Source organism: Hemitrygon akajei, chromosome 32, assembly GCF_048418815.1.
Source record: "Hemitrygon akajei chromosome 32, sHemAka1.3, whole genome shotgun sequence".
Classification (NCBI taxonomy): Eukaryota; Metazoa; Chordata; class Chondrichthyes; order Myliobatiformes; family Dasyatidae; genus Hemitrygon; species Hemitrygon akajei.
The window spans coordinates 3341876-3369294 of record NC_133155.1 but is presented as its reverse complement, the minus strand read 5'-3'; the positions used below and the strand labels follow the sequence as shown (position 1 = coordinate 3369294).

Genomic DNA, 27419 nt, shown 5'->3' with positions numbered 1-27419 from the left:
TACTGGTTGCCACTTTCAGAGCAGTAGTTCTGAGAATTACTAAATTTGGTTGAAGTTTTTACTGCAGTGGCAACTAAAAATTGAAGGTAAGACTAGATGGCCTCGAATCCATATAGGCAAAACCTTGCATGATGGGCTGGTGCAGAATGTTGAGGCACATTTGATATGTATTCAATCCACATAAAGCCAGGTGGTGAGGGGTAGAGGTGAAATAAAACTTTTATCCTTGAGTCTGGCTTGAGGTTCTGCAGGGATTGTGCTGGGACCTTTGTGATAGTACTGTATGATATAAATTATTTCAAAATCACTAAACTTAAGAACTTCTATGTGCCTTTTCATAGAAAATAGGTGCAGGAGTAGGCCATTGGGCCCTTTGAGCCTGCACTGCCATTCAGTATGATCATGGCTGATCATCCAACTCAGAACCCTGTACCTGCTTTCTCTCCATACCCCCGATCCCTTTAGCCACGAGGGTCATATCTAACTCCCTCTTAAATATAGCCAATGAACTGGCCCCAACTGTTTCACCCAATTTTGGAGGCAGCTGATTAATATTCTTACTGGGATATAGGGGTATGAGATAGTTGATCATGGATGTTATGCAAGTCAGAGCAGTATAATATGGAAAGCAAGCTGTTGTCCATGCAGCAGACTCCTATGCTCCACACAGCTGATGAATCCAAAGGAATGGCAAAAACTGACAGTGGTGTCATAGAAGTTGCTGGTCAGTGTAGGACTGCCTTGGGGACTTCATATTAAGTGCTCCCAATAGGTAATAAAAACATAACCCCCCCCCCCCCCAAACCTCCTGGCTATGATGACCTCAAGGAATTGTGACCTTGTAGAGGTTTCTAAAATTGAGGTGCAGAGATAAGATACATATTTTACTTTCTACCCCCACACACAACTCAGAGGGTGTATACATAAATGAACCATCAAGGTTAGCACAGGCAGAGTGGTTTGTAAGGGCCTTTAGAATTCTGTGGTTCTAATGAAGGGTGAGATTTTTTAACTTGGCTACATGAATAATGAGTCAATGCTACTCATGGTAATGGGAAATTTAAAGCACAAATCTGAACAAAGGGAATGAAAAAATGAGTCAAATGGCTTTTCATAACCATCAATATTATGTCCCTTAAGGAATTTTAATTATCACTTGAAATATTTAATGTTCTTTGCATCTCTGGGTACCATGACCCATTCTCCAGTTCACACCCTGAAGGAGCCTAAAAATCTTATGTTGCAGTAATGGCATTGCATACACAGCAAATGATCAGTTCTGGCATGGTGTTTCTGAATGGTCCTCTAGTTGACTAAGTCTTACCTGATGCAGGGTTTTCACCTGAAATGTGATAAACTCCTTTCCTTCCACAGATGTTGATCAATCTGAGTTCCTCCCGCAGATTGTTGCTTGAGATTTCAGTATCTTGTGTGTGTTTTGTTGTGGTCTGGAAGAGAGGCGCAGTAGTCCTGTCAAATGTGTGTGAGATAACCATCATGGTACCCTCACAATTTTAAAAGAATCTTTAGACCAATATTGCAGGGCATGCACGGGGAAGTTCTAACATCGCCAACAGCTTGTGTGATTCAATGTAAAAGTAACTTGTGTTTGTGTTTTTTGTGCCATTTTTAAGCCACATCACGTGCTTGAGACATAAAATGGTCAACCTCCCTCTAAAGACACGTAACCCTTAACAGCGCCCACCCAAATGTTAAGCGTGGAGCTGAATTTAAAACCGGAATATTACAGTTTAATGGAACAACCCATCTCAAAAACTTTATAAATGCAACTGGGCCAATTTACTTTTGAGAGAAAGCTAACGGTTTAGGCGTGGGCAGCGGTTGGCCGTTGGGCGCGAGGTGATTTGATTTGAATAAAAGGGGCGGGGCCGTGCGCCACGTGCTCGCTCGTTTGGTGGGGAGCGAGGCAGAAATTCCTGGCCGGACGAGAAGGAAGTTGGTATGGTGGGTCGCTCCTGGCCCTTAACAGATTTATATCTTGAAATAAGCATTTCTATATAAACAGCGTCTTGTCCACACTGGCTTGGCTGTGAGCCATCTGGTGTTTTCGATAGTCATCACGAAATTTGATTTCAAACTTCTTTCCCAATTTGATCCCAGCTGGATCTTCTTCATTCATCCGGGCTGGTTTCAGTCAAATCCCACCCTGAGGATGAGTCAGCTGGGATTGGGACAGTTTTGCTGGTACTCCAGTCAAATCCCATCTTGAACATGGGACTGGGACAGTTGTACTCCTCCAGGGTTATCAAGTAGCTCTGGGTTACGGTTACTTGATGTAAAATCTGTTGGTAATTTTGCCAAGATTGGTAAATGGCTGCACCTTTCCTAAAGTGTTCATAATTAGATAATTTATTTATATATCAATATGTAAATCTCTGCTTTGGCTGTTGGATGTAATTAGAACTGTTTTTCATTCTTAATCCCATTTTTAGTGGGTGGATTACACTGATTATTTTGATTGATCCTGGACCTTGTCAATTGGAAAATATACAGTAAAAATGTGAAATGACGAACAATATATTATGAATTAATACAATGTGTGCCACTGTGAGTACACGGTCTAAAATAGGGATTATTGTTTCTTTTACCTATAATTCCCCCTTTTGTCTAACTTTTAGAATGAAGAACTTTAGGGGCATGGAGATAATTTGGAATAAAATTCCTAGACTTAATGGTCAAAGATAATTTAGAATATATTTCCTAGGTCTTAGGATAATCACTCATTATCATTATTTTTTCTTTACTAATTGCATTTTTTCAGGTGATTGAAAATGTATGTAATATTGGTTTCCTGCTTATTTTCTAACATGATGGAATTTTTTTTTAAACATTTTAATAAAACAGCATATTGGGGAAAAGAGGTAATTATTGATATGAGGATGGCAAATGGTTAGAATTGAGTCCTGTTGAATAGTTGTTCTACAGATTAGAGAGAAGTATACAATTAGGATTAGTATAGTATGGCCTATATATAGTAATGTTGCCTTTTTGACAATTGACTTACAGGTTATAGGGTACAATTTTGAAATCTATAAATGGTTGAATCTTGAAGTAAAGGGAAATAATGTGGGGAGGAAAGCTTGGTTAGTATGATTGAGCGTGTGCTAGATATTACAGAAGTTGAGGTGTTGAAATTACGGCAGTAAATGTGAGTGAATGGATTTTCGTAGAAAGTAAATGGAGACAAAACAATGTTTGACTGCTGCAAATACTCAAGTAGGTATCTACAGATCTACATCTACAGATGAGGAAATAAAGTGTGTTTTAGAACATACAACAGTTCCGTGCAGGAACAGAACCACAATGTCTGTGCCAAACTCAATGCCAAATTAGACTAAATGGCTTCTGCCTGCATAAGTTCCATATCCCTTGATTCCCTGCGTGTCGATCTAAATGTCTCTTAAACATCACTCGTGTATCTGTTACCAGTTTATTAAGTCAATTTTAATTAGAATTTCTTGATTGTGGCTTGTACAAAAATCTTTAATGATGGTTTATGAAATACTGGGTTTTAATAAACAGAAGCACGGAATCTACAAAAGGTATCAAATTCTTATTTCTGCTGTTGCTGAAGTATTGTTTTCCCTCCTAATTTTCAGCTTTCTAGGAAGTCTTTGAAGTGGCAGGATAGAGTTGTTAGAATGGTGGTAGAAATGGGGGAGAAGTAACGTTAGACTAGATTCTGTTAACTGTAGAGTTAACATTACACAGATTTAACATTTATTAAAGGAGCCAATGCTAACATGAAGTACTGTTGAGTGGTTATAATTAGACAGTCATTTAATATGATCTAATGCCTACAAAACAAGAATTGGATAAATATCCCAAAGGAGAGAAGAGTACTGGGAAATGGAGAAAGAACTGCAGAGAGTACGAATCAGATTGGTGGAGTAGATCAGACAACATCCTCAGATATAGAATGATATTCCAGTATTGAGCACCTGCCGAGTTAAAGAAAGATTGTTGTTTGTGTTTACATGATTTTGTTGCATCAAGACTTGCTGTTTCATTCCAAAAGTCTGCATTATCCATTTATTATCAGATGACATTTTGTCAATAACACCCACAATTCCAAAAGTATATTTTAAAAAATCAAGTGAGAAATGATGTCACAACGCAGTTTCATGTTGTTTTCTCAGTTGAAATTTTTTTTAGCAGCTATGACTGAACTATCAATAGTGTAACTGCTAAAGTAAAAGCATCAGTGCTGAGAATTATTTGTTCTGCTAATTCTAAATATTGGACAAAATCAAGTAAAATTGAGATTTGGGTCAATATTCTCTGGTACAGTTCTTTGTGATTGTGATTAAAAGTCTGAAATACAGACCTCACAAGAAGTTTCTGTGGAAATTATTTATTTCACTTTCCCTCCCCTCAAATTCTGATTGTTTTACAGTTCACACTTCTAGTTTCTATGTTATTACTGGCAGTGCATTAGTGAAAGAAGTAATTTTGGAAAGTAGATTGAAGGCAAATTTGTTATTATTTCATTTGACCATTTGATTAACACCAGTAATATCATTTTATAATTAAGTGTGTACAGTACTTAATATTTTAAATTGATTCATGCTAGATTTATTCAAAATTGGAGATTTATAGAACTGTGCAGTAGTCTTAAGCATGCACAGTGTATATATAGCTAGGGGGCCTAAGACTTTAGAGAGTAAGTTTGTAAATCTGGTGGGAACAAAAGATCACACACAAAATGCTGGTGGAACGCAGCAGGCCAGGCAGCATCTATAGGGAGAAGCACTGTCGACGTTTCGGGCCGAGACCCTTCGTCCTGTTGTTTGAATTTCCAGCATCTGCAGATTTCCTCATGGGAACAAAAGATGTTGGGAATGGCGAGCGTGGAGTGCCGTGGGAGGGGTGTGGTACAGGTGGCAGTGAAGGAGTGCTGGTGGAGGAGGTAGCACTGGTGCAGACATACTCAGCTCTGAGAGACCAGGCAAAGTCATTTGATTCTAAACAAATGGTTTATTGATCACTACAGAACCTCTCTCTGGTGCCTCCCTTTCCTTTCCCCTTTTCCTAACAATGGTTCTTCTCTCCCTGCCCCCTTCCCACTCTCAGTACATAATAGAGACCCATATCAGAATCTGATTTATCATCACTCACCTATGTCATGAATTTTTTTTTCAGCAGTATATGCAATGCATAAAATTACTACTTTACCGTGCAAAAGTCTTGGGCTCCTGATATATATGCCTAAGATTTTTGCACAGTACTGTATAGAGAACCATGTTGGATCCATTGCCTGGAAGAGAAGCACAAGAGGATTCTGAGCTCACAGGATTATTGAACTTGAAATTATTCTCTTCAGAATTCAGGAGAACATTTAATTTTATAATCACAAAGAATTGTGCAGCAAACTGCCCAGACTATAAGACAAATTTTATGTATAATTTTCTCTTTATTGCAGATGAAAGTAAAGTCTTTAAAATGAAGATATGGCATGCATAGTTGTGTTTTTTTGGAGATAGAAAATATATTTCTTGCAAGTTTTATCTAACAGATTCCAGTCTGAGAATCATTAGCATCGATTCTCTTTCTACTCCAGCACTGGAACCCTAGGGATCTTTGGACTTTTGTTTTCCACCCTGCAATCTGGAAGAAGATCTTCACTGCCCATCTGTGCCTCAACAGCATCACCACTGATAGAATTGGCAGCCTGAATTATATAGTTTCCAGACAGTAGATGAACCCTCATGAGGAATTAACCTCTTGAAATTGATCTGAATGACCTGCCTGGCGTGCAGTGGCCAATTCTGCGTTGACAGTAGTGACAACTGCACAGTGCTCTAAAGAAATAACATGCAGTTTGAATAAAGAACAGTAATGGATGCACTAAAATTTTCAGAAGGTGCTCCATCAGAGATTATTGTGCACAAGAAAACATGAGGAAGTAATATATTGTGGAGGATAGAGGATTTACAGACCACTGGAAATGGAAAGCAGATATAAATGGATCTTTTTGTTATTTGTAAGATGGAATATGGGGGACATAAACTCATAATTTGTACAAATGATGTGGTATAGTCCCTAAATTATTGAAAGCCATACTATTGCCAAGGCTAATTCTACCTCTGCAAAATAACCTGGCTCCAACACTACTTCAATTTATCTGCTGGAAGCTATATCCATTCCCTGTTATCTCTCTACTCGACCATTCATCCAAAACTTTGTATCCATATTTTAATTCTCCAATTCTTGCATTCATTTATACCTTTTTGTATGCTGCATTGCATTAGCTCTCAGTTCAAAACTTCATGTAATCTCTTCTCCATTTCTGTAATTTCCACAAATGCACAAATATTTAAAAACTTTGTGTTTTAACAATTCTGACTTCTTGCATGTTCCCAATTTTAAATGCTTAATGATCAGTGTGTATGCTTTTTGCTGCTTTGGCTGTAAAATTAGGAATTCTCAAAACCATTTCATCTGCCCTAATAATTTCTATGGCTCAACAATTTTGTTTTTATGGATGCCAAACTTGCTAAGTGCATTGGAACGTTTTACTGTTATGAAGTCACTTTAACATGCATCATTGTTGAATCACTGTGTTGTGATTTAACAATAGGCAGATTAGTATTCAATGCAGCTTTTATTGTAATTGCTTTAATCTGACTTGCTGCTTTGAACAAATTTCAGAATTGAGTATTGTTCTGATTTCTTTTATGCTCATTTTACAGATTCTCTTGCACTGAACTTTTTCCTGAGTTGTAGAACTTAGTTCTGTGTTCTCTCTAAAGAACATGGCTTGTACTGGTAAGTGTGATCTCAGTTTGGTGTGTGTTATTCTACATATTGGGATGTCCTGCTGTAAAATCGTGCAATTTTCTTTGGGATTTCCACATCAGGATCTTTTGGGCTGATGTCATTTCCTGTGTAACACTCCTTTTGGAATATTGTAAGGACCATGTTGGCCTGGGGATGCTTGTGATTAGGCAGTCCTAAAACTATACGGTCTTCGACATGAGCAAGTTCATGTACTGGATAGTTCCTGCCCTTAAGGGGGGAGCCCACTGCTCTGATAACCGACATTCCTGAATATTTATTATGTTTAGAATCACACAGCACGGAAACAAGTGCTTTGATCCAGTGCTCTGGGGCCACGATGCAAATCACAGTATCTACAGTCATTCACAGCACAAGGCACATATAGCACATATAAGATAGCAGTAAAATACAGTCACACAAAAAAAATAGCCCAAGTTCCGGAGTCCATTAACATTGCAGCAGTCTGCAGTTGAATACAATACAGTTTGTCTTTTGCCGAACAAACTCTGGGGGGCAGATTGGATGCTGCGCCTTATTACCCCAGCACTCCAGTAGAGCACGCCAACTCCCAATGCCTCTCTCCTGGGCGGCAGTAAACAGATGACACGGCAGCTTGATGCCTAGTCCTTGCTATAACCAAGCCCATGCATTTCCTCTACCGTCTGCCAATAGATCAGTGAAATGGACGCAGCATTTCACATTAATAATGTACAAGAGTGTCTTGTGACCACAAGAAGAGCGACTAAGACAATCACTCGCTATTAGACTGCACACTGCCTCGGTGCACTGACTCCTTCAATGCCTCTCTGATACAGGTAGCAGTACAATCTGCACCAAGTCCAGCTCCTTCAGTTTCTCCACCAACAAGCAACTCACTCATGTTGTAGACCTCCAATATTTCCGGTCCTTAATATCTAGCAAGGTCTTGCAATCGTAAAAAATATGTTTAAAAAAGGCAATAACATCTTTGGTTAGCCCCGTAGAAGCCGCTACATAAAATAATATTAACAGATTAAAATTTTTGTAGATGTTGACATAAAGTGCATATAAGACGTAGAGTAAAATACTGTACACAAAAGAATAATGCTACTGACACAGTCATGTATATTGTGTACTGGAGTGGTAGCAGGATGTTCAGAAGTCTCACAGCCTAACAGTCCTCCACCTTATACTGTGGTACCATCTGCCTGACGACAGAAGGTCAAAGTTACACACACAAAATGCTGGAGGAACTCAGCAGGCCAGGCAGCATCTATGGAAAAAAAGTATAGTCAATGTTATGGGCTGAAACCTTTTGGCAGGGCTGGAGAAAAAAAGCTGAGGAGTAGATTTGAAAGCTGGGGAGAGGGAAGAGACAAACGCCAGGTAATAGGTGAAACTTGGGGGGGGGGGAGGGATGAAGCAAAGAGCTAGGAAGTTGGTGAAAGGGACAGAATGCCATGGAAGAAAGAAAAACGGGGGAGGGAGCACCAGAGGGAGGTGATGGGTGGGCAAAGAGATAACATGAGGGACAAGGGATGGGAAGTGGTGAAGGGGGGGGCATTACTGGAAGTTTGAGAAATTGATGTTCATGAGCACCAGAGGGAGGCGATGGGTGGGCAAGGAGATAACATGAGGGACAAGGGATGGGAAGTGGTGAAGGGGGGGCATTACTGGAAGTTTGAGAAATCAATGTTCATGCCACCAGGTTGGAGGCTACCCAAACAGAATATAAGGTGTTGTTGGCCTTATCCCAGCAATGGAGGAGGCAGTGGAAAGTGAAATTAAAATGGGTGGTCCTGCTTCTTCTGGTGGATGGAGCGTAGATGCTCAGCGAAGTGGTCTCCCAATATATGTCTGGTCTCACCAATACGCAAGAGGCCACACCGGGAGCACCAAACACAGTATATGACCCCAGCAGACTCACAGTTGAAGTGTCGCCTCACCCTAATTCCTGGAATCAACCTGGTGAACCTCCTCTGCACCGCCTTCAAAGCCAGTATATCTTTCTTCAAGTAAGGAGACCAAAACTGCATGCAGTACTCCAGGTGTGGCCTCACCAGTACCTTGTACAGTTGCAGCATAATCTCCCTGCTCTTAAATTCAATCCCTCTCGCAACAAGGGCCAACATTCCATTTGGCTTCTGATAGCCTGCTACTTCTGCAAACCAACCTTTTGTGATTCATGCATAAGCATTCCCAAGTCCCTGTGCACAGCCGCATGCTGCAATTTTTTTACCCTTCAAATAATAATCTGCTCTTTCATTTTCCCTTCCAAAGTGAATGACCTCGCATTTACCAGCATTGTACTCCATTTGCCAGACCCTTGCCACTCACTTAACCAATCTATATCTCTCTGCAGAACTTCCGTATCTTCTGCACAATTTGCTTTTCCACTCAATTTAGTATTGTCATCAAACTTGGGTGCAGTACACTTGGTCTCCTCTTCCAGATCGTCACTGTATATTGTGAACAGTTACGGGCCCAGCACCCGACCCCTGCGGCACCCACTCACCATTGATTGCCAACCAGAGTAACACCCATGTATCCCAACTCTCTGCTTTCTATTAGTTAACCAATCCTCTGTCCATACTAATATATTACTCCCAACTCTATGTATCCTTATTGTATGGATAAGTCTTTTACGTGTCACCTTATTGAAAGCCTTCTGGAAATCCAAGTAAATAACGTCCATCCGTTCCCCTCTATCCACTACACTTGATATATCCTCAAAGAACTCCAGTAAGTTTGTCAAACAGGACCTGTCTTTGCTAAATCCATGCTGCATCTGCCTTATGGTTCCATTTCTTTCCAGATGCCTTGCTATTTCATCTTTGATAGCTTCAAGCAATTTCCCAACTAAGATGTTAAACTAACGATAGTTACCTGCCTTTTACCTAGACCCTTTTCTGAACAGTGGCATGATATTCGCCATCTTCCAATCTGCCAGGACCTGCCCAGAGTCCAGAGAATTTTGGTAAATGGTCACCAAAGCCTCTACTATAACTTCTGCCATTTCTTTCAGTGTCCTAGGATGCATTCCATTAGGACCAGAGGACTTGTCTATCTTTAGACCCACAAGTTTGATTAGTGATAGCTTTTATATCAAGGTACTCACCTCCCATCACATCCTTAACATCTATCTTTGGCATATTAGATGTGTCCTCCACTGTGAAGACTGAAACAAAACAGTAATTCAAAGCCTCAGCCATTTTCTTATTATACAATATCAACTCCCCCTTCTCGTCCTTCAAGGGACCTACATTCACTTTAGCCACCTTTTCCTGCTTTATCTAATTATAAAAACTTTTACTATCCTTTTTTATATTTTGAGCTAGTTTATTTTCATAATCTAGCTTTCCTTTCTTTATCACTTGCTTAGTGGTACTTTGTTGCTTTTTAAAGTTTTCCCAATCTTCCAGTTTCCCACTACTCCTGGCGACTTTGTATCATGAGCTTTTAGTTTGATGCTGTCTTTTATTTCCTTAGTTATCCAAGGCAGGCCCTCCCTACCCTAACTGTCCTTGCTTTTAACTGGAATATACTTCTGTTGAGCACCATGAAAAATCTCATTGAAAGTCATCCACTGTTCCTCAACTGTCCCACCATATAGCCTGTGTTCCCAGTCTACACTAGCTAAATCCTCCCTCATCCCATTGTAGTCTGCATTGTTTAGGCATAATCCACTGGTTTTCCATCGAACTATTGCACCCTCCATTTATATGAGAAATTCAGTCATACTGTGATCACTCTTTCCAAGAGGATCCCTAGCTACAAGATCACTAATTTTACCTGTCTCATCTAAGATAGCATGTTCCCTTGTAGGTTCAGTAACGTGCTGTTCATGAAAGCCATTACAGATGCATTCTATAAAGGATTCACCCAATCTATGTGCAAGTTAAAGTTCCCTATGATAACTGCTGTTCCATTCTTACATGCCTCAGATATTTCTCTGTTTATTGCCTGTGCCACTGTCATGTTATTATTCGGTGGCCAATAAACTCTCCCACCAGTGATTTGTTTTTCCTTTACTATTCCTAAACTCTACCCAGATGGATTCAACATTCTGCTCCTTAGATCTTATATCATCTCTCACTATCACCCTGATCTCATCCTTAATTAAGAGTGCTACTTCACCTCCCTTACCTTCCTGCCTATCCTTCCATATTATCTGAAATCCTTGGATATTTAATTCCCAATCCTCTCCACCCTGCAACCACATCTCTGTAATGGCCACTAAAACATACATCTTTGTACTGACTAGTGCCACAAGTTCACAGAACTTGATTGAAATATTATGGGCATTCAAATAAAGTGCCCTTACACTCATTGTGCTTTTTATAATCTTGTAATCTTTTACACTTGACTCCACTCTTACTTTTCTCTTGTTTATTTTTTGCTTTTTCTTTATCTTGATCCACACTTTCCTTTTTTACTTTATCCATACTTCTCCAATCTGTTGAACCCACCCCCTAATATTTAGTTTAAAGCCCTATCCACAGCCCTGGTTATGCAATTCGCTAGGATCCAGGTCCCATCACAATTCAAGTGGAGCCCTTCCCATTGGTATATCTCCCTCTGTCCCCAATACTGGTGCCAATTTCCCATGAATTCAAACCCACTTCTCCCACACCAATCCTTGAGCCATGCATTTAACTCTCTAATCTTCTTGACCCTATGCCAATTTGCACGAGGCTCAGAGAGCCCTGAAGGGTCTCGGCCCGAAGCGACGACAGTGCTTCTCCTTATACATGCTGCCTGGCCTGCTGTGTTCCACCAGCATTTTGTGTGTGTGGATTACTACCTTTATGGTTCTGCTTTTTAACTTGGTCCCTAGCAGCTCAAATTCCCTCAACAAAATGTCTTTGCTCATTCTACCTCTGTCATTGGTATCCATATGGACCACGACAACTGGATCTTTCCCCTCCCACTGCAAATTCCTCTGCAGGTCATACAAATGTCGCAAACCCGGGCACCAGGCAGTCAACACAGCCTTCGGGACACTCCATCTCTGCGACAGAGAACTCTGTCTATTCCCCTGATAACACTACCCCCAATTACCACATTTCTCTTCTCTCCACCCTCTTGAATAGTTCCCTGAACTACAGTGCCACAGTCAGTTGTTCATCCTTCCTACAGCCCCCACTCTCATCCACACAGGGAACAAGAATCTCAGACTGTTGGACAAGCTCAAGGGCTGAGGTTCCTCCGGCACTGTCTCTTGGACCCTACTACCCACCTCATCGCAGCCACACCCTGTTGTCACTGATCACAGACCGTATTTGAGGCAGCTAATCTAACGGGTGTGACTACCTCCTAAAACAGAGAATCCAGGTAACTCTCCCCCTCCCTGATGTGTCACAGTGTTTGAAGCTCACATTCCAGGTCATCAACTTTGAGCCTGAATTCCTCGAAAAGCCAATACTTGCTGCAGATGTGGTCACCAGGACCCACAATGGTCCGCCAGCTCCCACATCATACAGCTGCAGCACATTACATGATCCTGCACCACCCTACTTTATTTAATTAGCTGTAATTTAGTGACTTTTTATTCAAACACTACACAAGCCTTACCTGTGCCTCTTCGCCAAACAGACAGACAGACAGACATACTTTATTGATCCCGAGGGAAATTGGGTTTCGTTACAGTCGCACCAACCAAGAATACTGTAGAAATATAGCAATATAAAACCATAAATAATTAAATAATAATAAGAAAATTACGCCAAGTGGAAATAAGTCCAGGACCAGCCTATTGGCTCAGGGTGTCTGACACTCTGAGGGAGGAGTTGTAAAGTTTGATGGCCACAAGCAGGAATGACGCTCAGTGTTGCATCTTGGTGGAATGAGTCTCTGGCTGAACTTACTCCTGTGCCTAACCAGTGCATTATGAAGTGGATGGGAGACATTGTCCAAGATGGTATGCAACCTGGACAGCATCCTCTTTTCAGACACCACTGTCAAAGAGTCCAGTTCCACCCCCACAGCATCACTGGCCTTACGAATGAGTTTGTTGATTCTGTTGGTGTCTGCTACCCTCAGCCTGCTGCCCCAGCACACAACAGCAAACATGATAGCACTGGCCACCACAGACTCATAGAACCTCAGCATCGTCCCGCAGATGTTAAAGGACTTCAGTCTCCTCAGGAAATACAGATGGCTCTGACCCTTCTTGTAGACAGTCTCAGTGTTCTTTGACCAGTCCAGTTTATTGTCAATTCGTATCCCCAGGTATTTGTAATCCTCCACCATGTTCACACTGACCCCATGGATGGAAACAGGGGTCACCGGTGCCTTAGCCCTCCTCAGCTCCACCACCAGCTCCTTAGTCTTTTTCACATTAAGCTGCAGATGATTCTGCTCGCACCACGTGACAAAGTTTCCCACTGTAGCCCCGTACTCCGCCTCATCTCCCTTGCTGATGCATCCAACTATGGCAGAGTCATCAGAAAACTTCTGAAGATGGCAAGACTCTGTGCAGTAGTTGAAGTCCGAGGTGTAGATGGTGAAGAGAAAGGAAGACAGGACAGTCCCCTGTGGAGCCCCAGTGCTGCTGACCACTCTGTCTGACACACAGTGTTGCAAGCGCACGTACTGTGGTCTGCCAGTCAGGTAATCAATAATCCAAAGCTGCAAGTTCCCACTCCTATACTGGTCCATTCAATAATGACCACCCTACTTGGACCCTGCTTTACTTTTAATTGCTCCTGCTAATGAATCGTGAATTGATTGGTCTGCTGCTAATGCGCCGATCCCGTGAAACGCTCCTGTTTTAAACTCTTCTCCCCAAAGCGGTCTTTCTCTTTGAATCGATTGGTCCGCCATGTGCGTAGGAGCATTTTAGTTACTGCACCTGTGCAGCTTAAAGGGAACAGTGTTTACTACTTTCCTGAGATAGTGGGAGATGTGGACAGAGCTAGTGGACAGTTTGTGGAATGGACTGGGCTGCATTCACAGCTCTGTAAATTCAATAGGAATAACGTCCAGTAGTCTAGCAGATCTACCAGTCTGACATAGTCAATGTCCTGAGTGTATGGATTAATGCAGTTTTACTGTATTTGTTTAAATCCTGTTAGTCTGGTGCCCTATTTTTATTAAACTTCATTAATTACAGTCCACTGATTTCAAAGCACTCTCTTTTCATGGTATCATCTGCAAAGTCATCTTGGACAAGAAATCAGCAGATGCAGTAGACAGTCTTTACAGTAAGCTGCCAACAGCCTTGTGTATAATTAAATGTGATCAAGCCCGGTTTAGAGAATTAGAGTGATTGGCCCCTTTATTACCTGACCAGAGCAAGGGGCCAATCATGACAACTGCTGCTGAACACCCTAATTCTCTGGAAGAAGATTGGTGTCAATGCCTTGTATCATTAGGAATGGTACAAGGTGGAATGGTAAGGAGGAACACAACCAAGGATTAGGGAGGGGATCCTGAGACGGAAAAGTGATAAGTGGTGGGAATTGGTGAGTTTGAGATCATGATTAATCACAAATTGAGACATTCCTACATGTAAGTGGAGGGGAGAGGGGTTGCAGTTTGTATGAAAATTGTTGACTATGTCAGTGTTCCTAATTTGCACATCTGTGCATTGCAACTGAATAGTCTTGGGGTTTGCCAGTGAATCCAGTTCCATCACCTGAGGATTAATTGGCATCCACAGAACTGCTCTGCTTCACAGCATGGCCACAGCAGTGAGGGCTTGGATATAACTGCAGGAGGTGAATCTGCCTACATGACTAAGCAAGGATATGCAATGCATGCTCAGAGGTGTTGATCATTTTGGGTGTGAAGGGTTTTGGCCCAAAACGTCGACTGTACTCTTTTCCATAGATGCTGCCTGGCCTGCTGAGCTCCTCCAGCATTTTGTGTGTGTTGATTTGAAATACAAAAATAGGTCCCATATATCTGGTTAACCCTTTTGGGAATAAATTTACTGCTTGATAATTTTGATTCTCTCCATGCATGCAGTGCCACCATTTTCGTCTCTCTTATACTTGATAAGTTTTAATTAGTATTTGTAAAATGAAGAACAAGTAACAGGAAGTAAAGCAACTTGGGCAGCATTAGGCAGGAAAAAACAAACTGTTGAGCCTTTTATAAGAACTGCTTTATAACAATTCATGTACCACAGAGTACTTTCAAATTAAGTTAACAATTGTTATTTAAAACAAGTTTTAATTGTAATTGTTGAAAACAGTTTTGTTTTCATCATATACTTCAACAACTTGGAAATCTCAAGGTTGTATATAGTATACATACTTTGGTAACAAATGTACTTTTGAACTTTGAAGTTATCGAGGAAGGTTTATACTAGACTTCTATAACAATATATATCAAAATGAATTTATTATTTTCCCAAATCAGTAGCTGTAATTTGATGTTAGAGGTAACAACAATCGAGGCAAAAAGTACCATTTGAGGGCAGACTGCTGTAAAAGAGCCAGAATGTAAAACAGATTTTCATTCATGCACCATAAATGGACAATGGTTTATGAAAGCAAGAAAAGTGCACTGAGAAACTGGTTAGTCCCCATTCAGTATGAAATGTTCGACAAACCAAATTATATAATATTTCATATCCTGTAGCATAACTGGCTCTTAGAATTAATGTGTCTTTTAATTGGTAAACCAAAAAAAACCTGGAAATTTTGAAATAAAAAGAAGGATGCCAAGGTAGATTAGTTGTTAGTGCTCCTACTGTCTTGTAGTGCCAGGTAGATTAGTTGTTAGTACTCCTACTGTCTTGTAGTGCCAGGGATCCTATGGTATTATCTGTGGAGTTTGCAGATTCTGCTCATGATCATGTGGGTATTCCTCCCATATTTCAAGCACTTGCTGGTAGGTTAATTGGTGACTGTCAATTGCCCCTTACTGAAAGTAAGTAGGAAAAGTAACTAAAGGGGAATTCATGGTGGGCATGTGAGAGAAATGAGGAGGAAATTGAGGCCCTGGCTAAGAAAAAAAAAGAGGTGCATTGCAAGTATAGGCAGGTAGGAACAAATGAGATGCTTATGGAGTATAAGAAATGCAAGAGAGCACTTCAGAAAAAAATCAGGAGGGCTAAAAGAAGGCATGAGGTTGGTTAGTAAACAAGGTGAAGGAGAATCCTAAGGGATTCTATACATATGATAAGAGCAAAATGATTGCAAGGGACAAAATTGGTCCTCTGAAAGTTCAAAATGGCAATCCATGTGTGGAGCCAAAAGAGATGGGGATGTCATAAATGCATTTTTTGCATCTGTATTTACTCAGGAAACAGACACAGAGTCTATAGAACGGCATCAACTTCATGGACCCTTATATAGATTACAGAGGAGGAGGTGTTTGCTATCTTGAGGCAAATTGGGGTGGATAAGTCCCCCAAGCCTGACAAAGTATTCCCTCAGACCCTATGGGAGGCAAGTGCAGAAATTACCAGATTCCTAACAAAGATATTTAAGTCATCCTTAGCGACAGGTGACGTTCCAGAGGATTGGAGGATAGTCAATGTTCCACTGTTTAAGAAAGGCTCCAAACATAATCCAGGAAATTATAGGCCAGTAAGCCTGACAACAGTAGTGAGAAAGTTATTTGGAAGGTGTTTTCAGGGACCAGATATAAGAGTATTTGGATAGACATGGACTGATTAAGGATAGTCAGCATAGCTTTGTGCATGGTAGGTCGTGTCTAACCAGATTTCTAGAGTTTTTTGAGGAAGTTACCAGGAATGTTGATGGAGATAAGGCAGTGGATGTTGTCTACATGGACTTTAGTTAGGGATTCGACAAGGTCCCATATGGGACGTTGGTCAAGAAGGTTCAGTTGCTCGGTATTAAAGGTGAGATGGTAAATTGGATTAGACAATGGCTTTGTGGGAGAAGACAGAATGATAGTAGATGGTTGCCTCTGACTGGAGGGCTGTGAGTAGTGGAGTGCCATGGTTCCATTGTTGTTTGTCATCTATATCAACAATCTGGATGATAATATGGTTAACTGGATCAGCAGATTTGCGGATGACACCAATATATGCAATAAGCATATACAACAGTTCATCTCTGTGCGATAGGAGAACACACATCATAGTGCAATAGTCTCTGTTTTATTATTTTGTACATTATCATTGTACATTGGAAAATTATTGTGTATATTATTATTCCGGACATTATTAGTTAAGCCTGCACACTGCTAAGTGTGTTTTTAAATGTTGCTTAGAGAAAGAATTTCCCACGGGATCAATAAAGTGCTTATTATTAAGATTGGGGGTATAGTCACTACACTGTAGTGAACAGCAAAAAAGATTATCGTGGCTTGCATTGGGATCTGGACCAGTTGGAAATGGTAGATGGAATTTATTGCAGAGCAGTGCAAGGTGTTACACTTGGTAGGACCAAGCAGCATAGATCTTACACAGTGAATGATAGGGCACCGAGGAGTGCGGTAGAACAAAGGAATCTGGGAATGCAGATCCTTAATTAATTGAAAGTGGCATCACAGGTTGATAGGGTCGTAAAGAAACTTTTGACACATTGGCCTTCAAAAATCAAAGTATTGAGTGCAGGAGATGGGATGTTATGTTGAAGTTGTGTAAGACATTGCTGAGACCTAATTTGGAGTATTGTGTGTGCAGTTTTGGTCACCTACCTACTGGAAATATGTAAATAAGGTCGAAAGAGTACAGAGAAAATTTGCAAGAATGTTGCTGGGTCTGGATGATCTGAGTTATATGGAACAATTGAATAGGTTAGGACTTAATTCCTTGGAATGGGGAAGATTGAGAGGAGGTTTGACAGGTATACAAAATTATGACGGGTATAGATAGGGTAAATGCAAGCAGGCTTTTTCCACTGAGATTGGGTGGAACTACAGCAAGAGGTTATGGGTTAAGGGTGAAAGGTTTAAAGGGAACATGAGGGGAAACTTATTCACTCAGGGTTGTGAGCGTGTGGAAGGAGCTGCCGGGGCAAGTTGTGCATGTGAGCTCAATGTCAACATTTAAGAGACTAGATGGGCTGAAGTGCCTGTTTCTATGCTCTACTTTTCTATGACTCAATGAATGGTATTAATTAACAGAAGGTGAAAGGCCTGATAGGCCAGAGAGTTTCCTCTTGTATAGTGAATGTGTTTTAAGAAAATATCAGTTGGCCTCTTTCCACAGATGCCTGTTTTATTGAGTACTTCAAAGACTTCTGATTTCTCTTTTAAGGCTACTTATTCTTAGTAAAATCCTCTCTATATTATATATAATCTACTACTATTCATATAACTATCAAATGTATTCTGTAGATCCAAACATGTGCAATTAATCAACTTAAGGATTTATGTCCTTTTAAGGACTTATGTCTTTTATTTGTTGAGAAACAACTCTTATTTCAGATATTAAAGTAAAGGAACTAGACAGACGTTCTTCAGGCCAAGCTTTTGAGATCATTTTGAGCCCTACAGCTGAAACAATTCCAGAGTTTCCTCTTTCTCCCAAGAAAGATCGATCACTTGAAGATCTTCAAAAAAAATTGGAAGCTGCAGAAAACAGACGAAAGGTATTAATATAGAATATGAGCTGAACTAATAAGAACTTAAACATAGGCACTGAAGAGTCTGTCTAAGTCACAGTGGGGTGGAACTAAAAATACAAGACCTTAAGATATAGGAGCAGAATTAGGCCATTTGGCCCATCGAGTCTGCTCCGCCACTTCATCATGGCTGATCCAATTTCTCCTGCCTTCTCCCTGTATCCCTTTATGCCCTGACCAATCAAGAATCTTATCAACCTTTGGCTTAAGTATACATGAAGACTTGGCCTCCACAGCTGCCTATGGTAAAGAATTTCACATACTCACCACTCTCTGGCTTAAGAAATTCTTCTTCATCTCCCTTTTAAAATGACGTCGCTTAATTCTGAGGCTGTGCCCCTCTGGTCTTAAACTCTCCCACCATAGGAAACTCCCTCTCCACATTCAATCTATTAAAGCCTTTCACCATTCGATAGGTTTCAATTAGGTCACCCCTCATTCTTCTGAATTCTAGTGAATACATGTCCAGATCCATCAAGCACTCTTCATTTGACAAGCTGTTCAATCATTTGAACAGGCCAATCATTTTTGTAAACCTCCTTTGAACCCTCTCCAGTTTCTGCACATCCTTTCTAAGATAAGGGCCCCAAAGCTGCTAGTGGAGTGCCGCAGGGATCTGTCCTGGGACCCCTGCTATTTGTGATTTTTATAAATGACCTGGATGTAGAGGCTGAAGGATGGGTGAGTAAGTTTGCGGATGACACGAAAATTGGAGGAGTTGTGGATGGAGCTGTAGGTTGTCGAAGGTTGCAAGAGGATATAGACAGGCTGCAGAGTTGGGCAGAAAAATGGCAGATGGAGTTCAATCCGGACAAGTGTGAGGTGATGCATTTTGGAAGGACAAACCAGAAGACTGAGTACAGGATTAATGGTCAATATAAGAGTGTAGATGAACAAAGGGACCTTGGGGTTCAAATCCATCCATCCCTCAAGGTCGCTGCACAGGTTGATAGGGTAGTTAAGAAGGTCTATGGGATGCTAGGCTTCATTAACAGGGGGATTGAGTTCAAGAGTAGAGAGGTCATGTTGCAACTCTACAAATCTCTGGTGAGACCGCACCAAAGTATTGTGTTCAATTCTGGTCACCTCATTATAGGAAGGATGTGGAAGCTATGGAGAGAGTGCAGAGGAGATTTACCAGGATGTTGTCTGGATTGGAGAACAAGTCATATGAAGCAAGGTTAGCAGAGCTGGGACTTTTCTCTTTGGAGCGTAGAAGAATGAGAGGGGACTTGATAGAGGTCTACAAGATTATGAGAGGCATAGATAGGGTGGATAGTCAGTACCTGTTTCCCAGGGCACCAGTAGCAAACACCAGAGGGCATATGTACAAAATTAAGGGAGGGAAGTTTAGCGGGGACATCGGGGTAAGTTTTTTACACAGAGGGTTGTGAATGCCTGGAATGACTTGCCAGGGATGGTGGTGGAGGCTAAAACATTAGGGGTATTTAAGAGCCTCTTGGACAGGCACATGGATGAAAGAAAAATGGAAAGTTATGGGATAGTGTGGGTTTAGTACTTTTTTTTTAAGGATTATATGGGTTGGCACAACATGGAGAGCTGAAGGGGCTGTACTGTGCTGTAGTGTTCTATGGTTCTATCTAACTTCCCACTAATTTTTGCTCTATTTTCTGCCCTCTATTTGGCTTTTATGTTGGTTCTGACTTCTCTTGTTAGCCATAGTTGTGTTATCTTGCCTTTAGAGTACTCCTTCGTCTTTGGGATGTATATATCCTGTGCCTTCGGAACTGCTTCCAGAAATTCCAACCATTATTACTCTGCCATCATCCCTGCCAATGTTTGTTTCCAATCAATTCTGGCCAACTCCTCTCTCATACCTCTCTAATTCCTTTTTCTCCACTCTAATACTGACACATCTGATTTTAGCTTCTCCTTCTCAAATTTCAGGGTGATTTCAATCATATTATGATCACTTGCCCCTCATGAGTTATTTTACCTTAAGCTCTTTCATCAATTCTGGTTCGTTGTGCAACACCCAATCCAGATTAGCTGATCCTCCAGTGGGCTCAACCACAAGCTGCTCAAAAAAGCCATATCATAGGCAATCGAGAAATTCCCTCTCTTGGAATCCAGCACCTACCTGATTTTTCCCAATCTACCTGCATATTGAAATCCCCATGACCATTCTACCGTTGCCGTTTTGTCATGCATTTTCTATCTCCTGTTGTAATTTGTAGACCACATCCTTGCTACTATATACTTACTATTGCAAAAATATTGGTAATATTGTAAGTATTGATTATGTTGTTACTATTACCAGTACTAGGCAGTAGTTTTTAAAATTTGCATATTGAGATTACCTCGGAATTAAACACATTTCAGAGTTTAAACATCCATAACATGATATACTATACTGTATGATGAATGGTTTCATGAATACTGTTTTTAACTTGTGGTGTGGACAGATGTACTCAGCATTATTGCATGCAAGACTATTGTGAAGATAAAGAGAAAGGTTTGATCTGCATCTGGAAATAAGTAGTAAAAGAGCAAGTAGTCAAAGGAAGCACACTAGCATGTTTTTAATTTTGAGAGTCCATGCAAAATACTTATTTCATGTTTCCCGAGTTTGTGTCTTTTCTGGGTTTTTTTCTGTCCTTAATGCGTACTACTTTTATTCAATTTTAAGTGGTTTCCTTCCATATCTGACACAGATTTGTCAGATAAAAAAGTTCTGAAGATATTGAAGCATACCCATTGTAACTATTTTCTGATTCAAACTATTTCTCTTCACTGATTGCTTTGTCCCATTTGGTGACTTGTATCACTGAATTAGTAAAACAACTCTTGTAGTGTCAATGTTCAGTTGAACAATTGATCTCTATTCTTCCCCCTTAGTCACATGAAGCAGAGGTTCTGAAGCAGTTGGCTGAAAAACAGGAACATGTAAAGGAAGTGCTTCAGAGAGCAATTGAAGACAATAACAAATTCAGCAAAATGGTAGAAGAAAGACTGACTTCCAAGATGGAGCTCATTAAGGAAAACCGTGAGGCCCAGTTAGCTGCTAGGCTTGAGCGCCTTCGTGAGAAGGCAAGTTAACTTTAATTTTTTTTTCCTAGTGGAGGTAAAATTCAGAATGGCTTAGTTTCCAGGGTTACTGCAGGAATTTTGTTTTCCAGTTTTTTAAAGCTTATTCCTTCAATTAAGCTTTGAGAGTAGATGACATGTTTCTGTGGGAGCTAGCAGCTCTCAGACCCAAACCTATGATGTTTGCTTTCATATAAATCGAGATGGGTTCTTACAGCTTTTCATTGTTGCATTATCTAACTTATAAATGAAGGATTTAGGTATGTAACAATTAGTGGGAGCATGGATAAAACTTTGGACCTTACTCATCTGTTTAGTTTACTGTAGATTACAAGTGGTCCTTGAAAGTGTGTTGAAATGTTCATTAATAATGCAGCCACAAGACAAATTGCACAATTGCCTATACTCATTGTACTGTTGATTATTACTTGGAGAAAAAGAATTTTAGTCAGCCTGGAACTATTGCTTAAATATGACACTACCTTGCTGAGAACCACCACAAATTAAAGTAATACCAATAAATGTCTCATGCATTCCATCTGGGATGATAAGACATGGTTAATTAGCAACAATACCAAGTTGTAAGGAAGCATCTTGCTGGAACAAGTGAGGTACCTTTGGAGAAACTAAAAAGGAATATTATTTTTCTTCCTCTTAGCTAAGAAGGACCAGAGAGCTGACAAATCATTTGATTGCATCTCTTGGACCGCAGGTTTCATGTTAAAGAATTCATTTAGATCTGTTACTCATAAAGGCAAAAGAGAGATGGGAATATGATTTACCCCAAGGCCATTAAAGTTAATCATTTGAAATTTTTCTTTTGGAATCAATTAAATCACTTTACTGAGAAGGGACACCTATAATCAATTGAAAGAAAATTTGTTAGCATATAGCAGATTTTGGCCACATCTCAAAGCGAATAAATCAATGATTTGCAATAGATATAAATAATTTAAACTTTGATGTGAGTGTTAAAGTCTTCAGTTATTAATGAAACTTTTGTTGCTTGAATCTGAAGTTGTTCTTTTTCATGAATATATTTAGGACATTTAAGTCTAAGTACAATTTCAGTATTGCATTCAGTAGATAAAGTAAGATTTAATATTTCAGCAACTGTATGTTTTGAAGGTTGGATGCTATTTAAAAACAAAGAATTTCAATGTGTTCTGAGAATCTGAATAGGGACAGTTGTTACATTCAAACTTCATATTCATGTTAGTGAATTTAAGCAATCTGAAAATTTAGGTTTCCAATTCTAATTTCAAGCTTTGTCCAGGTTCTTGACGAAACTCCATTTCTTTTACTGAATATCCCAATATCTGCCACTGTAGTTTTTCCCTCTGTAATTTGTTGAATTGTTAGAGTACATGTGGGAAATTAATAACTGATCTTTGTCCTAATTTGCTGAAGGAACATGACAGTTAGACAAATAGAAGGTGTATGGTGAACGGGGAAGAAGAGTAGTTCTTTTTAACTACTCCAACACTTAAATGATCTGTTTACAAGCATCTATTTACGTATCGACCCTTCTTTTTGAAGAGTTTTCTGACTAAATTGTTAATATTAATGAAAATAACGCTGTTCAGCACTGCAGTAATAGAGTGACTTTGAGTTCACCGATAATTAAAGATTATACATAAATTAACATCACTTAAGCCTCATAAACTCCTAAGATGGATTTCCATGCCTTTTTGCCTTTTCCAGTTCCATTCCTGAGGTAATGAGTCCTTTCTCAAAGCATGTGTTGTTTGGTTGAAGATGTTGGTCTGAACACTGTTTAATAAAATGAATAATAACAATTTTATTATTACTTGAAGACCTTTTAAGAAGTTTATAAATACAGTGCCTATAAAAATTATCACCTGCCTTGGAAGTTTTCATGTTTTATTGTTTTACAACATTAAATCACAGAACATTTAATTTGGGTTTTTTTTACACTGATCAACAGAAAAAGACGTGTCGAAGTGAAACCATCTCTACAAAGTGATTTAAATTAATTACAAATATTAAACACAAAATAATTGATTGCAGAATATCCACCCCCTTTAATATGACACACCAAATCATAACTGGTGCAGCCAATTGGTCTTAGAAGTCACATAATTAGTTAAATAGAGATCAGTTGTGTGCAGTCAAGATGTTTCAATTGATTGTAGTAAAAATATCTGGAAGGTCCAACTGCTGGTGAGCCAGTATCCTGCCAAAAACTGCACTGTCAAGACAAAATTACACTCCAAGCAGCTCCACAGAAAGGTTTATTGAAAAGTGCAAGTTAGGAGATGGATATAAACAAATTTTCAAATCACTGACTAATCCCTTGGAGTACGGTTAAGTCAGTTATTAAGAAATGGAAAGAATATGGCACAGCTGTAAATCTGCCTAGAGCAGGCTGTCCTCAAAAATGGAGTGACCATGCAAGAAGGGGATTAGTGATGGAGGCCACCAAGAGACCTATGACAACTCTAGAGGAGTTTTAACGGCTGAGATGGAAGAGACTGCACATACAACTGTTGCCTGGGTGTTTTACTAGTTGCAGCTTTATGGGAGAGTGCAAAGGGAAAGCCACTGTTAGGGGAGTGGAGAGGAATCTCACATGAAATCTCAGCTAGAGTTTGCCAGAAGGCACGTGGAGACTCTGAAATCAGCTGGAAGAAGTTTCTACGTCTGATGAAACCAAAATTGAGCTTTTTGGCCATCAGACTAAACACTATTTTTAGCATTAGCTAAACACCGCACATCATCAAAAACACCAGTGTCCCTACCATGAAACATGATGGTAGCTGCATCATGCTATGGGGATGCTTCACTGCATCAGGCCCTGGAAGGCTTGTGAAAGTAAGGGGTAAAATGAATGAAGCAAAATACAGGAAATCTTGAAGGAAAAACTGATGCAGTCTGCAAGAGAACTCTTGACTTGGGGGAAGGATTTGTTTTCCAGCAAAACAATGACCACAAGCATAAAGCCAAAGTTACACAGGAGTGGCTTAAAAACAACAAAGTTAAGGTCCTGGAATGGACAAATTAGAGTCCAAATCTTAATCCAATTAAGAATTTGTGGCTGGACTTGAAAAGGACTGTTCACTCATGATCACCATGCAATCTGACAGAGCTTGAGCAATTTTGTAAAGAAGAATGGGGAAAATTTGCAGTGTCTAGATAGATATGCAAAGCTAATAGAGACCTACCCACACAGACTCAAGGCTGCCTAAGGTGCATCTAGTAAATACTGGCTTGAAGGGGGTCAATACTTATGCAATGAATTATTTTGGGTTTTATATTTGTAATTAATTTGTACAGATCTGTTTTCATTTTGACATGAAAGGGTCTTTTTCTGTTGATCAGTGTCAAAAAAGCCTAATTAAATCTACTCTGTTTTAATGTTGTAAAACAATAAAACATGAAAACTTCCAAGGGGGTGAATACTTTTTATAGACACCGTAAATCCTAGTACAGCACATAGGAAAGATTATTGGTTCACAGTGGTTAAAGCAGGGGCTGCCTACCTTTTTAATGCCATTGACCCTTGCCATTAACTGAGGGGTTTATGGGACCCAGGTTGGGAATCCCTGGGTTAAAGAAAGAGACGATAAGATTCAAGTCCTCTAATTTTCCTTCTGTTACTTTGGACAGCACTTCTTTCACCAATCCGAACACAACTAATCCCTGAAACAACATATTCCTCCCATTATTTTGGTTTTTGCTAGCTTCCCTGTTTCCTTTCACATCCTAAAGTTATGTTGGTAGGTTAAATGGCATGTTAGAGAAAATATTAATAAAAACAAGTCATCTGAAGGACATCCCATTAATAAGCAACATAACACAGGTAAGGCTATTTAACTCCAGACCCATGCTAGAGTCAGTAACCCACCCCGCGCATGTTTGGAATGTGGGTGGAAATCAGCGCACCAGGCAGAAAAGCTAGTGCGGTCATCATAGGAGACCTCAACACTGATAGATTCCTGGAACCGTGAGGCAACACTACTAATTGCTGTACTGTTGTGTCAGCCTATAAATTTAAATGTCTGATATGACCTCATCTATAAAATTTAGAATTGATCCATCCAAAATCTAGTTATTCACAAGTTTGTACTTTGTAGCAGAAAATAATATTGTTGAGCAATTTTCCAAATAAAACTTCTCTTTGTACAATTTAGGACAAGCACCTAGAGGAAGTGAGAAAGAACAAAGAGAGCAAGGAAACTGAAGCAATTGTTTAACATTGTCTGCTCTAGTAATTGAATGCATTCAAATAGTTTTTAAAGAGCACTTGCAGCCAAAGTGTTGAGTGCAACTCTTTTACAATGCTATTAAAATTGGTGGCCAAGAATAAGAACATACCTAGTTTTTGAATTGGGAGGTGGGTGGTTTCGGGGAGGGACAGGGAAGAACAGATGGGGGAAAATCTGGGATACTATTCACTCTAAGTATTGTCTGCCCTAAGGCATCTTTTCTACTTTTGCATTGCCTATACTACACAGAAATAGTGTTGTTTTCAACTATTTTGCCCAGGATATCTGTCATGCTAAATGTTATATTTTTAGTCTTGGTGTGTAACATGCCTAAATGCAATCTCTAAATAAAAGTGAATAATTCCTGCCTACATCAACTTATTTTTGCTTCTAATTCATTTTAGATTGTGCGTAGACAATGCACGTTTGTGTCTGAGGCAAGTGTGGTGGGTGTTTTTTTTGCGCCATTAGCATTCTGTCCTGTGGGTCGAATTTAAATTGAAACTTTTCATGATGGAAATATTGAATGGTAGGAATTTTTCAAAAGTTTGTAAAGGTTTTTGGGGATCAGCAGATTAAGGTTTCTCAAAATTCAATATGTTTGAATATCTTGATCCTAAATGTACATACAGTAGCTCCAAACATAAAGCCCAATTACAAAAAAAAAATCCTGCAAAACTTCCCTATTTGTTTGTCGCGCCATGATCCCTACAACTCAGGAGAATGCAGTTATTTGGCTTCATTCTAATTGGAATATTGAATGTGTAAACATGATTTATTGATCATGTTTAACCTAGTCTGAACCCTGACAAATGGAAAGTGAAATACTACTGGTTCTGGAAATAGGAAACAGAAAATATTGAAAACATCAATAGATGCTGCCTGATCCATTGGAAGGTTTCAACAAGCTAACTCTGAGTGCAAGCATTCAAAACTGAAATAAGTGAGACATTCTGTTGGTTGGGTCAACCATGGATGGTACATCCTAGATATCATACACAAGCCAGGCAGTACAATATGGAGGGCAAGCTGTTGCACATGTAATTGGCTGCCCTTCTCACAGCTGATGAATCCAAAGGAACTTCAGAGACTGATACATTTGTCAGGCTATTTGACAAATATTTGACAATAAAAAGGCTATTTGAGACATACTCCCTTGGGAACATTTAATTGATAGTGGGAACTTATCCTCACTACTACCCCTATCTATGACGACCTTAGGAACATGTACAAAATACTGGAGGACACTGGGTTTCTTGTATTTGCATAATCTCTTGTGTTTATAGTTATATAGGTGTATTCATGCAGTTTGTGAAAGGAAAATATGTGCATTTTTTAAAAAAAATGCATCTGGTCAAAGTTCAAATCAAATTTATTATCAAAGTATATGTCACCATTTACAACCCCGAGATTCATCTTCTTGCAGGCATACTCAATAAAATCATAAAAGAATAATAACCATAATAGAATCAATGGAATACTACACTAGCTTGAGTGTTCAACCAGTGTGTAAAAGGCACAGTGTAAAGAGAAAGAAATACTAATAACAAGTAAGCAATAAACATCGAGAACACAAGATGAAGAGACCTTGAAGAGAGTCCATAGGATATGGGAACAATTCAATGAAAGGGCAATTGAAGTTATCCCCTTTGTTTCAAGAGCCTGATGGCTGAAGGGTAGTAACTAGTCCTGAACCTGGTGGTGGGGACCCTGAGGCTCTTATACCTTCTTCCCGATGGTATCAGTGAGAAGAGAGCGTGAAATGTGTGTAGTTATCAATTATCTGATATGATAAGTTAATTTTTTTGTT

At 39.7% G+C, this 27419-nt stretch overlaps 1 protein-coding gene across 1 annotated transcript; it reads left to right on the top strand.

The window, feature by feature from the left end:
• Nucleotides 1-1936: 1936 nt before the first annotated feature.
• LOC140719636 (stathmin-like) lies at nt 1937-25897 on the top strand. The gene is made up of 5 exons (XM_073034388.1): nt 1937-1960; nt 6714-6789; nt 18136-18299; nt 21192-21383; nt 25535-25897. The coding sequence occupies exons 2-5, from the start codon at nt 6777-6779 to the stop codon at nt 25595-25597; spliced, it is 432 nt and encodes a 143-aa protein (XP_072890489.1). The 5' UTR covers nt 1937-1960; nt 6714-6776; the 3' UTR covers nt 25598-25897.
• The last annotated feature ends 1522 nt before the right edge of the window (nt 25898-27419 follow it).